The sequence below is a fragment of the Rousettus aegyptiacus genome, unplaced genomic scaffold, assembly GCF_014176215.1.
Source record: "Rousettus aegyptiacus isolate mRouAeg1 unplaced genomic scaffold, mRouAeg1.p scaffold_m13_p_9, whole genome shotgun sequence".
Lineage (NCBI taxonomy): Eukaryota > Metazoa > Chordata > Mammalia > Chiroptera > Pteropodidae > Rousettus > Rousettus aegyptiacus.
Window position 1 is genome coordinate 102,635,832 of NW_023416312.1, and position 12,020 is coordinate 102,647,851.

General features: G+C 50.0%; 1 protein-coding gene across 2 annotated transcripts in view; it reads left to right on the top strand.

Annotated features, from left to right (window-relative positions):
- The first annotated feature begins 4,299 nt into the window (after window positions 1-4,299).
- Window positions 4,300-12,020, top strand: part of AR (androgen receptor) — a 142,272-nt gene continuing 134,551 nt past the window's right edge. The window contains exons 1-3 of one of the 2 annotated variants that reach the window (XM_016158199.2): window positions 4,300-4,555; window positions 4,912-5,195; window positions 5,764-7,601. In XM_016158199.2, coding sequence (XP_016013685.2) covers window positions 6,040-7,601 — 1,562 coding nt within the window. In that variant the 5' untranslated portion in view covers window positions 4,300-4,555; window positions 4,912-5,195; window positions 5,764-6,039. Of the gene's footprint in view, window positions 4,556-4,911; window positions 5,196-5,384; window positions 7,602-12,020 lie in introns of those variants that run through there. The other variant, XM_036226578.1, reaches the window with a different exon arrangement.

Below are 12,020 nucleotides of genomic sequence, written 5' to 3' on the forward strand. Positions count from 1 at the left end.
TAGTACAGCCGCTTTGGAAGACAACTTTGCAGTTTCTTAAAAAGATAAATATACACTTACTCTGTGACCCACCCATTCTACTGCTAAATATACAGTCAAGAAAATAAAAGCACAGGCCTATATAAGGACATAAGCATAAACATTCATAGAAACTTTATTTGTAATAGTCCAAAATTGTAAACAACCCAAATGCCATCAACAAGCAAATGGATAAACAAATCGTGATACATCCACACAGTGGAATACTGCTTAGCATTAAAGAAGAGCAAACTACTGATAACACATAAGAGCTTACATGGATATCAACGGTATTATGCTGAGTGAAAGATGCCAGACAAACAAATGATGATGGTCTCATCGTCGATAAAAACTTTGGAAAACGAAAACTAATCTACAGTGACAAAGCATAGGTCATTGATGGCCAGAAGGGGAATATACGAGTGGTGGAGAGAGGAAGTAAAAGGGAGCACAAAAGAAATGTTGGGGTTCAGGGATATTTACACTATGTTGATTGGCTGATGGTTTTATGTAAAAAGTTATCAGTTTGTACTAAGAATATATATCTCAATAATACCTTAATCAGGTTGTTTTAAAAAAATCCCTCTGGAATAAAAGTCCAGAAATCAACCCACATCAATATACTCAACTGCAATGCAATGGAGCAAAGACAGTCTTTTCAACAAACGGTGGTACAACAATGGGACATCCATGTGCAAAAAAAAAGAAAAAAAAGAAAAAAATGGATCTAGGCACAGACTTTATACCCATCATGAAAATTAACTCAAAATGGATCACAGACCTAAATATAAAGTGCGAAGTATAAAACTGTTAGAAGTTAGAAGACAACACAGGAGAAAACCTAGATGGCCTTGGGTGTGGTGATGACTTTTTAGATATAACACCAAAGGCATGATCCATGAAAGAAAGAATGAATAAACTGGACTTCATTAAAATTAAAAACTTCTGCTCTGTGAAACACTATGCCAAGAGAATGAGAAGACAAGCCACAGATGGGGAGAAAATATTTGCAGAAGACATATCAATAAAGGACTGTTGTCCAAAATATTTTTTTAAAAAAGCTCTTAAAATTCACTCAACAATAAGAAAGCAAACAACCTGATTAAAACAACAGGCCAAACACCTTAACAGACGGTTCATCAGAGAAGACATACAGATGACGAATAAGTACATGGAAAGATGTTCCACATCATATGTCATCAGGGAAATGGAAATTCGAAAAAAATGAGATACCACTGCCAGAACGGCCAAAATCCGGAATGCTGACACCACCAAATGCTGGCAAAGATGTGGAGCGACAGGAACCCTCATTCATTGCTTGTGGGAAATCAAAGTGGCATAGTCACTTTGAAAGACAGTTGGTGGTTTCTTACAAAAATAAACATACTCTTACTATACAATCTAGCAATTGTGCTTCTTGGTATTTACCCAAAGGAGCTGAAAACTTATGTCCACACAAGAATGATGTTTATAGTAGCTTTATTCATAATTGCCAAAACCTGGAAGCAACCAAGAGGCCCTTCAGTAGATAATGGATAAATAAACTGTGGCACATCCAACAATGGAATATCATTCACTACTAAAAAGAAATGAGCTATCAAGTCATAAAAAGATGTGGAAGAAAGTTGAATGCATATTGCTAAGCAAAAAAAAAAGCCAGTCTGAAAGGCTACATATTGTATGATTCCAACCACATGACATTCTGGAAAAGGCAAAACAATGGAGACAGTAAACAGATTAATGGTTGCCAGGGGCTGGAGTGGGGGGTGAACATGCAGAGTTTAGAGAACTTTTGGAGCAGTGAAAATACTCTGCATGTGACCATAATGATAGATACATGTCTTATACATTTGTCCAAACAGTACATGGCCAAGAAGAATCTTAACCAATGGACTTAGCGGATTATAATGTATCAATATAGATTCTTCTGCTCTGGTGGGGGTGTTGAGGGAAGCCTGTGCTTGTGTGAGAACGAAGAGTACGTGGAAAATTGTTGTGCCTCCCTCTGTTTCATTGTGCACCTTAAGCTACTCTAAAACAAATAAGTCTCAGTTTAAAAAAAATCCCCCTGGCTTCTCAATGCAGAGCTGAAACATGAGTGGAAGAGGGAGACCATTTACGGCGGTGCAGGTAAGAAAAGCCAGTGCCTGCAACTAGCTTGGCAGCAGCAGAGATGAAGAGACATGGGCAGATTTGCGAGATATATAGGAGATAAAACTCACAGGACTTGGAGAAGGTCCACCATTCCCCAAAGGTCAGCTGATCTTGGCTTTACGGAGCCAGGAGCTAGGGAAAATTCCATGAGCAAAGTCCGCTTGAAATTGCAGAGGAAGTCCATGGCAAAAACCTATACCCCCTGAGAGGGAGGGAATCGCTGGTCCCTTCCTTGCTAAATAAATAAATAAATAACTGCAAAGAATAAGGAAGAGAAGAAGGAGGAGAATAAAGATGGTAAGAGCACATAATTTATAGAACATTCTTCAGCAGTGTCTCTCGAGCTTAAAAGCAATGGCAGCAAAATCGGATTTGAGGTGGGGAATCAGAGTTTAAAATTCAAAATAAAGTAATATGCCCCTATTACATTCACAGCAGTTAGCCTTTCCTGACGATGAGACAAATGTTGAGAATGCCACCTTTAAAAATAAAACATAACAAAGTGATCCCTCAGATTTGTAGAACGTTTTCTTGTTTACAAAATCGTTACATATACATGAGCTCCTTTAATTAGCACATATATCTTTTGAGAATAGATATCACTGGCCACAATTTTCTGATGACAAAACTGTGAAAACAATTTTTGATGCTGTGGAAGCAATATGAACTTTAGGGTAATTCAGACCTGGGTTTGAATGTCTGTTGGGCTACCATTTATTCGATAGAAAATTATTCAGAGAATCAGTTCTCATCTTAGTTTTCTTCAGGCTTCTTTGCTTATAACTACGTTCCTCACCCCACCCCCCATTGGTCATTTCACCACCATTAGCACCCCCTCCAGACATACCTCCGAATGGGTGTAAATGAGAAAACTCATTGTAAATTGTCAAAGTCAGAAAGACCATCTGGTCCGGCCTCTACCTCCTGGCTCTGAGACTATTATTTCCATTCTACTTTCCCCCCAGCTATGCTGACTCAATTCCTTCTGAGCAACCCTAGTTAAAAGCTTTAGTGGAACTAGAGGTCGTGATGACTATTCAAATAAGGTGTTCAAAGTGTCTCTGCACTTCAATTACATATTCCTGTTTTTCCATTACAATAGTGAATGGAGAATTTGCCTTGTTACGATTTGACATTTCTATGAATAGGCTGCTTCTCTACTATAAGGTGTGATCTGTGAGATTCCTCCCCAACAAAGGTACCCGGGTATGTTTGGGAAATATCCAGGGAAGGCCGAGGCCATTAAAATCCCTGGGGATAATTGTTCACCTTCTCAGATGAAAAGCTCCTCAGACCTTTGGGTTCTGTAAAGTTCATTTATAGCCCTTTTCTAAGTGCCCTCGACATCGATGAGTCTAGCTAAGATAGCAGTGAGATGGAAGACTAGCTGAAAAACGTAGGACGAATGATGTCCTTGCTTCAGTGTCTTCATGTGGAAAATAGAGCTGATAATGCTCAGTGTTCTCCACCTTTAGGATTGAGTTACCTCTTTTGGTCAAAGAAAGTAAAAGTTCACAAGGTTGGGGTATGGGCAAGGTAAGACTTTGTAGATGCCTGAGAAAAGCAGAAGAGGCCCAGATGAAGATCTCCAGAAGCCTTCTGGGATAGACGGACCCGGCTCAGATCCAAAGATCTAAAATTTTTAAAAGCTGAGGAGGCATAGAAAGCTGTTGACACCGAAAGAAATGTCCCTCCCTATGGGTCTGCCCTTCCATTTCTTCTACCACTTCATTGCTACCTGCTTCTCCATCTTTACACAGGGACTACGGGACCTCCTCTAGAGAAGAGCAATGGCAGTACCCCATGCCACCCTCCACTCCTGGCCGTCCACCAAGAGGAAGAGAAGCGATCCTATGTAAGTTCCAGTCCTCGAAAAGCGCAGTTCGCAAGCTTAAAGTATGCAAAGGCCACTTGGAAAAGGAAGTGCCTGTATGTCAACAAACGTCTGCAAAAATCCTGGACAAAATCGAGGTTCCCGTGTATTTCTGGTGTTCGCGTGTTTTGACTGGTTGTCTGGGTGATTTTGCCTTTGCACATACGGGCAGGTGAGAAGCGTGTGGTTAGAGGCAATGCCAGACAGGAAAAAGGAGGGTAGAGAAGACTTCTGGTTCCCGGGCGGAGGGTTCCTAGAGCAACTGGTACCATGCCACCAGGCCCAGTCTGCCCTCTGGAGAGATCTGAAAGCTTTCAACAAGTGTCTGCCGCCTCGGCCGCAGCTCGTCCCGAGTTTGAAGCAGAGCCTCGCGTCTGCACTTTTGCGTCTGCCCTGAGCGTAGCCCGTGGCCGAAGGGGCTGATACTGCGTTGGCCCCAGCCCACCCCGCACCCCGCCATCCCACGCGCGCACACCGCCTGTTCTGAGATTGGACTTCAGAACCCAACCGGTAAGCGCTGGCCTCCGGGAGCTCCGGCAGAACCGTCCTCAAAATAAAGCTCGGGGTTAAGGCTTCGGGCCCGGCGCCTACAGCCCGGGCCGGGGAGGCGGGGGCTGCTGGGGGAGCGGGGGGTCCCCCTGGGCTGCAGCGGCTGCCTCCCGCCCTCACCCACGCTGCGCCAGCACTTGCTTCTCAAAGCCACTGGGCGTATGCGCGCGGGGAGGGGAGGGGAGGGGAGGAGAGGGGAGCGGAGGGGAGGGGACGAGAGGGGAGGGAGGGAGGAAGGGGGTGGGAAGGCGCGGAGGCCGGCCCGGCGGGGGCGGGACCCGGCTCGCAAACTGTTGCATTCGCTCCGCACCTCCCAGCGCCCCCTCCGAGGTCCTGGGGAGCCAACGCGCTGGGAGAGCCAGAGGGTCCCGAGCCAGCCCGGAGGCGGAGGAGCAGTGGAGGCGAGGCTAGCAAGCTCGCCGCTCCAGTGCGGGGCAGGAGCCGAAGGGACGCACCGCGTCAACCCCAGCGGGGCTCTGGCGACAGCCTGCGCCTCTCGCAGCGCGGCGGCTTCGAAGCCGCCGCCCCGGAGCTACCCTTTCCCCTTCGGTGAAGTTTTTGAAAGCTGCTAGAGACTCGGAGGAAGCGAGGCAACTGCGGGGTAGGACTGACGGCTGCCTTTGTCTCCCTTCCCTGCACCCCGTCTCGCCCCCCACCCCGCGCCGGGTCTCCCCTCCCGCCGCTGCCGCCACCCGCTCCTCTCGCCCCCCCCCCCGCGTCCCGCCGGCCCGGCCCGGCCAGCCCAAGTTTGCAGAGCTAGAACTCCCTTCGGCTGCGAGCCGGCGAGCTAGCGGCGCGGCGCGAAGACGGCCGTGCGGAGCCGGGCGGTCGCGCACTCGCTTCCAGCCCCGCAGCCGGGACCCCGCCCCGGGTCCCCGCCACTCCCGCCCGCACCGCCCCCTGCGCGCACCCCACGCCGCTTTGCGGGACCAAAGAGCAAACGATGAGGAGGCAGTCAGGTCTCCAGTAGCTTAAAAAAAAAAAAAAAAAAAAAAAACAAGGAAAAAATAAAAAAGAGAAAGAAGAAAAAAATAAACACCAACCGAAACCGCACAAACAAAAGCAGAAAAGAAAAATAACGCGGCGCGGTCGTTGTCTGCACCTGCTTTAGTGGACGCTGGATCGGTAAGGTGGCGAGTTACACCCCCCCCCTTTTTTTTTTCTTCAAGATTTGAGCATCTTCCGAGTGTGCCCGGCGAGTGCCCAGCGACAGCCGGAGCCCGGCGGGGCAGACCGTGCCCGGCGCGCGGGTCCCACTGCACGGGACTCGGAGCCTGTCCCCGCGCGTCTGTATGTTGATTCCTGCAAGTTTCTTGCTCGGGAGCTTCCCGCAGGTGGCCAGCTCACTGCAGTGACCACCGCGTCGCCGCCTGTTGAACTCTTGTCAGCGCGAGGAGCGGAAGCGGGATCAAGGAATTAGCAGGAAAATTCAGCCGAGCTCAACGATGGAGGTGCAGTTAGGACTGGGGAGGCTCTACCCCCGGCCGCCGTCCAAGACCTACCGAGGAGCTTTCCAGAACCTGTTCCAGAGCGTCCGAGAAGTGATCCAGACCCCGGGGCCTCGGCACCCCGAGCCCGCGAGCGCAGCACCTCCCGGCGCCCGTTTGCAGCAGCAGCAGCAGCAGCAGCAGCAGCCGCGGCGGCGGCGGGAGAGCAGTTCCGGGCGGCAGCAGCAGCAGCAGGGCGACGATGGCTCCCCGCAAAGCCAGGGCAGATGCCCGGCGGGCTACCTGGCCCTGGAGCAGGAACCGCAGCCCGCCCAGCACCAGTCGGCCCCCGAGGGCCACGCAGACAGCGGCTGCCTTCCGGAGCCCGGAGCTGCCGCGGCCGCAGGCAAGGGGTTACCGCCGCCGCCGCCAGCACCTCCGGACGAGGATGACTCAGCTGCCCCATCCACGTTGTCCCTGCTGGGCCCCACTTTCCCGGGGTTAAGCGGCTGCTCGGCCAACCTTAAGGACATCCTGAGCGAGGCCGGCAGCATGCAACTCCTGCAGCCGCCACCGCAGCCGCCGCAGCCGCCGCAGCAGGAGGCGACATCGGAAGGCGGCAGCGGCGGGAGAGCGCGGGAGGCCGCGGGGGCTCCCACCTCGTCCAAGGACAGTTACCTAGCGGGCAGCTCGACCATCTCGGACAGCGCCAAGGAGCTGTGCAAGGCGGTGTCGGTGTCCATGGGCTTGGGTGTGGAGTCGTTGGAGCACCTGGGGCCCGGGGAGCAGCTTCGCGGGGACTGCATGTACGCCCCGCTCCTGGGCGGGCCGCCCGCCGTGCGCCCCGCTGCTTGCACCCAGCTGGCCGAATGCAAAGGCTCCCTGCTGGATGAGCGCCCGAGCAAGGGCGCCGAAGAGACTTCCGACTACCCGCCTTTCAAGGCAGGTTACGCCAAGGCGCTGGACGGCGACAGCCTGGGCTGCCCCGGCGGCGGCGAAGCGGAGGTCTCCGGGCCACTTGAGCTGCCATCCAGCCTGTCCCTCTACAAGTCCGGCGCCCTGGAAGAGGCCTCGGCGTATCAGAGTCGCGACTACTACAACTTTCCGCTCGCCCTGGCCGGGCCGCCGCCCCCGCCGCCGCCTCCCCACCCGCACGCCCGCATCAAGCTGGAGAACCCGCTGGACTACGGCAGCGCCTGGGCGGCCGCGGCCGCGGCGCAGTGCCGCTACGGGGACCTGGCGAGCCTGCACGGCGGGGGCGCCGCGGGACCCGGCTCGGGCTCACCCTCCGCTGCCGCCACCTCCTCCTGGCACACTCTCTTCACCGCCGAAGAGGGCCAGATGTACGGGCCCTGTGGCACTGGCGCCGGCGGCAGCGCGGGCGAGGCGGGCTCTGTGGCCCCCTACGGCTACACGCGGCCACCGCAGGGGCTGGCGGGTCAGGAAGGCGACTTTCCCCCGCCCGATGTGTGGTATCCCGGCGGCGTGGTGAGCAGAGTGCCCTACCCGAGTCCCAGTTGTGTCAAAAGCGAGATGGCCCCCTGGATGGAGGGCTACTCCGGGCCTTACGGGGACATGCGGTAAGTTTCCCTGTCCACAAATAAGTCTTTCTGGGCCGAGGCAGCCCGCGCTCCCAGTCGGATCGGCCCCTCCGCCCCTGGGGCTGCTCCGAGGGCTGCCAGGGACGGGGCCTCCCCGAGCCGCGAGCCTAACATGGACTGCGGGGCTGGCCGAGGCTTCCCTTTAGACTCCCGAGGCCACCGCTGCCCTCCCGGGTTCCTGACAGCTGTCCGCCCCCAGCCTCCTGAAGTCCTCACTGCCTCGTGGTGCCCCGTGTCTAAAGGGCTCCAAACTTCAGCCCCTTTGCAAGGGCCACCCCTCGCAAATAAAGGCCTTAAGCCCCCCATTTCTTTTCCACCTCCTCTCCCCTAAATCTGTGAACCCAGACCGGGGAGGTGAGCGTCACCTCCTCTTAGGATCTGTGACATGCCGCCCTCAGGCCCGTGCACCGGCTTGGCGGGTCAGAGGCGAACCGCCAGCCCAGGATTTTCCCAGCCCGCCTCCTTCAAAGACACCAAATGCAGTCTGAGATCGGGTAGGAAGGTGGTCTCTGAGCTGCACGGGGTGAAGGGCTGGAGAAGGGGTGTCAAGAAGGATCGAGGATCCTCCCCTGGCACCAGCCGAGTTCTTGCCCTAGGCTTGGAGGTCAGCACGGAGAATCCGACCCCTCAGGATCTGAGCAGGCAGAGGTGGAGTGAAACTAAAGGCCAAGTTTTTAACTTAACACTGGCAGAATTGGCCCTCACAGGTTGACTGTTTTGGAAGTAGCCGCTTGAGTGTTTTGTTTTTTTTTTTCTTGCGAAGTGTTTATTTTCTCTGGAGTTTAACAGAACCACAGTCCCCTACTTCAGGTTTGCATCAGATCTAGAAAGATGAGACTGTCCTCTTAATGAACAATTTAACCAGCCTCGAGTATGACTTAGACAACTGTTTGAGAATAAATTTTAAAAGATTTCCTGCAATTCCACTGTGCTCAGAAATCTGCTTTGGGGAGGGAGGGCTTAGGCTCCTCAGTATATTCCTTCATTTTAAGGACCATTGAAAACATGAACTGTTACCTCTGCCAAGCCCGTTAGGGGCATACGAGCCATGGTCTTGCCCAAACTTTTAATGAGATGATGAGAAAAGCGGTCATCACTTTCCTCTTGCTCGTTAAATACCCTTCCTTGTCACAGCTGTTGAGCTTCTTGGAGACCATATTTCCCAGCGAACTACGGTTTCGTTTATCTCAGTGACAGCGGGGAGGGTGACTGGGGAACCGACTCCTTGGGCCCCCTGGGTGCTGATGTCTCTATGGACTTGTGTGTCGTTCCATGTTTCCGTAGTTATTTTCTTTTTATCTGTAACTTTCCCCACATTTCTTTGTTAGCCTCAGCATCCTTGGCGACTGAAATCCAACAATTTGCCTCCTTTCACTGATACGTCTGTTCTTGGAATGTTGATAGCATAGGCTTAGGAAAGAAAGGGGAGGATAGGATTTCATAAAATATTTTCTTGGCTATTGAAGAATCAGCTTCCTACCAAGCTTTACATTCTATTCAGTTTTTGAGGTTTGGCCTACAGGATTGTCACAGGGTTCCTTTATAGTGTCAAAGATTTTTCCAGTTAAATTGGAGTGTTTTGGTTTGTTTGTTTTGGTTTTCTGTTCCCATTATTATCACGAGGTGGTCATACCATGAGATGAAAGGTATCTTTCAGTTTGTGAGAACTTGGTTAATTTTTTTTGTAGGACTGTCGCTAGTCAGCCAATCCCCTTTACCACTGTGAACTTTTCTGGGTGCGGGGTGGGAAGTATATTTAAGGTACTTCTAGATCTACCATTACACTAAGCGCAGTCACTGGAACCTTCTCCCTGCTGCATGTTTCCTTCATCTAACTCAGTTAACAGGGATTAAATGAATGATTCCACACGTTTGTTAAGGGTTGTCTGTCTTCAAAGACGTAAACTGAAAATTTCAGGAAGTGGCTATAAGAGAACAAAAAGGTTTTTTGTCGCACGTCTTAATGGAAAATCTCCTAGAAAGACCTGCTTAAATTAATGACCTGAAAGACTGAGGATTTTGTGGTGCCTGAAGAAAGTACAAGATTACTTCATCTTTCCTGGTTCGTGATTGCCGCACTGCTTATGGGGTTGATAAAAAATTTTCATTTCCAGGATATAGAAAATACTTGAGTCAGTTTTTTGAAACTTTCATTAGAATGCAACCGATTTCAATCTAAGAATAGACGTTTTCTTACTTTCTCTCTCTTTCCCTCGCTTTGTAGAGGCATAGTTTGGTGAAAGGCAAGGAAATTTTGTAAGCAAAACTCAGAGTTTCCACCATTTTCTGTATTGCATGTATTATGTGCCAACTTGGAGTTAAAAATCTCAAAATTCTACAGGTCTCCAATAACCTGTTGGATTGTTCCCTTTCTCCAACTGTGTGTATGTATGTACGTTCATACCCATTAGTCAATTACAGGCGTGGGAATTTTTTTAACTTTAGTAACTTCTGGAATAACTGTGTTCTTATATACATCTGCAGTGTTTCTGCCGAGAGAAGAGAGGCCGAAGGTGGTCTTTCATGTTTTTTAACATCTTTCACCATGCGGCCTGAACAGAAGGAATCGTAAAAAGCGATGGGGCTTGTGTGCAGAGCTGGAGATGTGTTATGGAGCTGTCTTTTTTCAGAGATCAAGCAAGACTATCACTTTCTTAACTGACCACTGTCCCAGTTGACAGAAGCAGGGCCCTTTACATCCCAGCAAATGCAAGAATATGGCAAATATTTATATTTATTCCTGGGAGTTAAGGCCCAGGGGAGCCTGTGCTGGAATTAGAGTTGGGGTTTAGATAAATTATCCAGAGGCAGAAAGAACGTTTTACTTTTTCTCTTGGTACTTCGTTCTGGTCTTCATAATAACTAGTCTTTCAGTAGTGCTTCGAGATTGGCAAACCCTGCCTTTCTCTTTTAGTTATTTCAAAACGAGTCATTTTATTAATTCCTCTTTCCATCTCCTTTCCCTCCCCAGTTATTAAACAGCTTTTCACGACGCTCTTTCACAGAGTAGTTCGTCTGTTCTGTGAAACCGAATTTTGCTTTGGGATCAAGATTAAACTGGCTCTCTCTGTCCATAGGCCTCGAGGGTCAGTCTATTGGGGGGAAGAAAAAAGAGCATCCATTCCCCATGGTCAGCAGATCGCTGGTGAGTTCTGTCTGGGTACCAAAGATCAGAACCCGAGGACCAAAGAGCCACCCTGACTGGTCTCCCATTTTGAAATATGTGCAAGATGTGGCCACAGACGGTCCCACTTGGTTGTCCGCGGAGTTTGTCTCTCAGCTCGGCCAAAGGTTAATATCAGTGAGAGATATTTTCAAAGAAGCCCGCAGCCTTCCAAGTGCAGGGTCACTTCGGGGTGCTTTCTTGCCAGTGCTAATTTTACCTCATCAGACTGCCATTCTTTGAGCTATAAACTTTCCTATAATATATTGAATTTGCCGGCACACTTCATTTTCTTTTTTAAGTGTTTTTCCTCTCTGTAGTTATTTTCTCATCTGGTGTACATATACACATTTAAAACGAAGAAATCTTTGGCTTCCTGACTCTTACTTGTGCTGTGGCTGCTCGCGGTGGAATTATGTGAGTTGGAGTGAAGGGTATGGTCATTTTATTACCATTATTATTATTGTTATTATTTTCATGGCGATATCAAGACCGCTGGTCTCAAGCAGGGAATGGAATGCCGGCTGGGGACGGCAATCAAAGGGCTTGTTTTATAACGAAACCTAAAATCGCGACTCTGAAGAATAGAAAGCAAACAGAAATCAAGTTTTGTGAGGTTGGTCATCAGAAAGGAAGAAGGCACCCTCTCTCCACCCCCGACCTCCACCATTTTCTCTTCGTCTGCAGCTTCAAGTGCTGCCCGTCCTGGATTGTCCTTCTCTCCACTCCTTTAATGCTTTGCCATCGAAATATAAATTCTCCTTCCTACTTTTCAGCATACTTTTCTCATTACACCTGCGGCATGCTCCTAAAGATTGTTTTTTTTTTCTTTTTTCATCTGGAGGGTAACAAATGAGATCAACTTCAGTACCCCTAAGACGAGCGACTTGAGGGAGAGATAGCAAAATGAAAAGCTGGACTTTTTTACCTCGAGCTTAGAACCTGAATCCACAGTTGCTGAGGGAGCCGACCCACATGGCTGGAGGACCTGTCATTGTAATGAACTATTTTGCAGGCTGCTTTCTCCGTCTCTCTCTCTCTCTCTCTCTCTCGCTCTGTGTCCCTCTGTCCCCGATCTCTGCGTCCCTCTGTCTACTGGTCATTTTGACAACCTTTTCTCAAAGCCTGAGAAAAACTGGACCCTCTCCCCTCCGAGACAGCTCTGTCAAGTTCTGTACAGTGAACAGTGTGCATTGGCATTCGCCTTAGTGGAGAGAATTATGACATCTCAGATT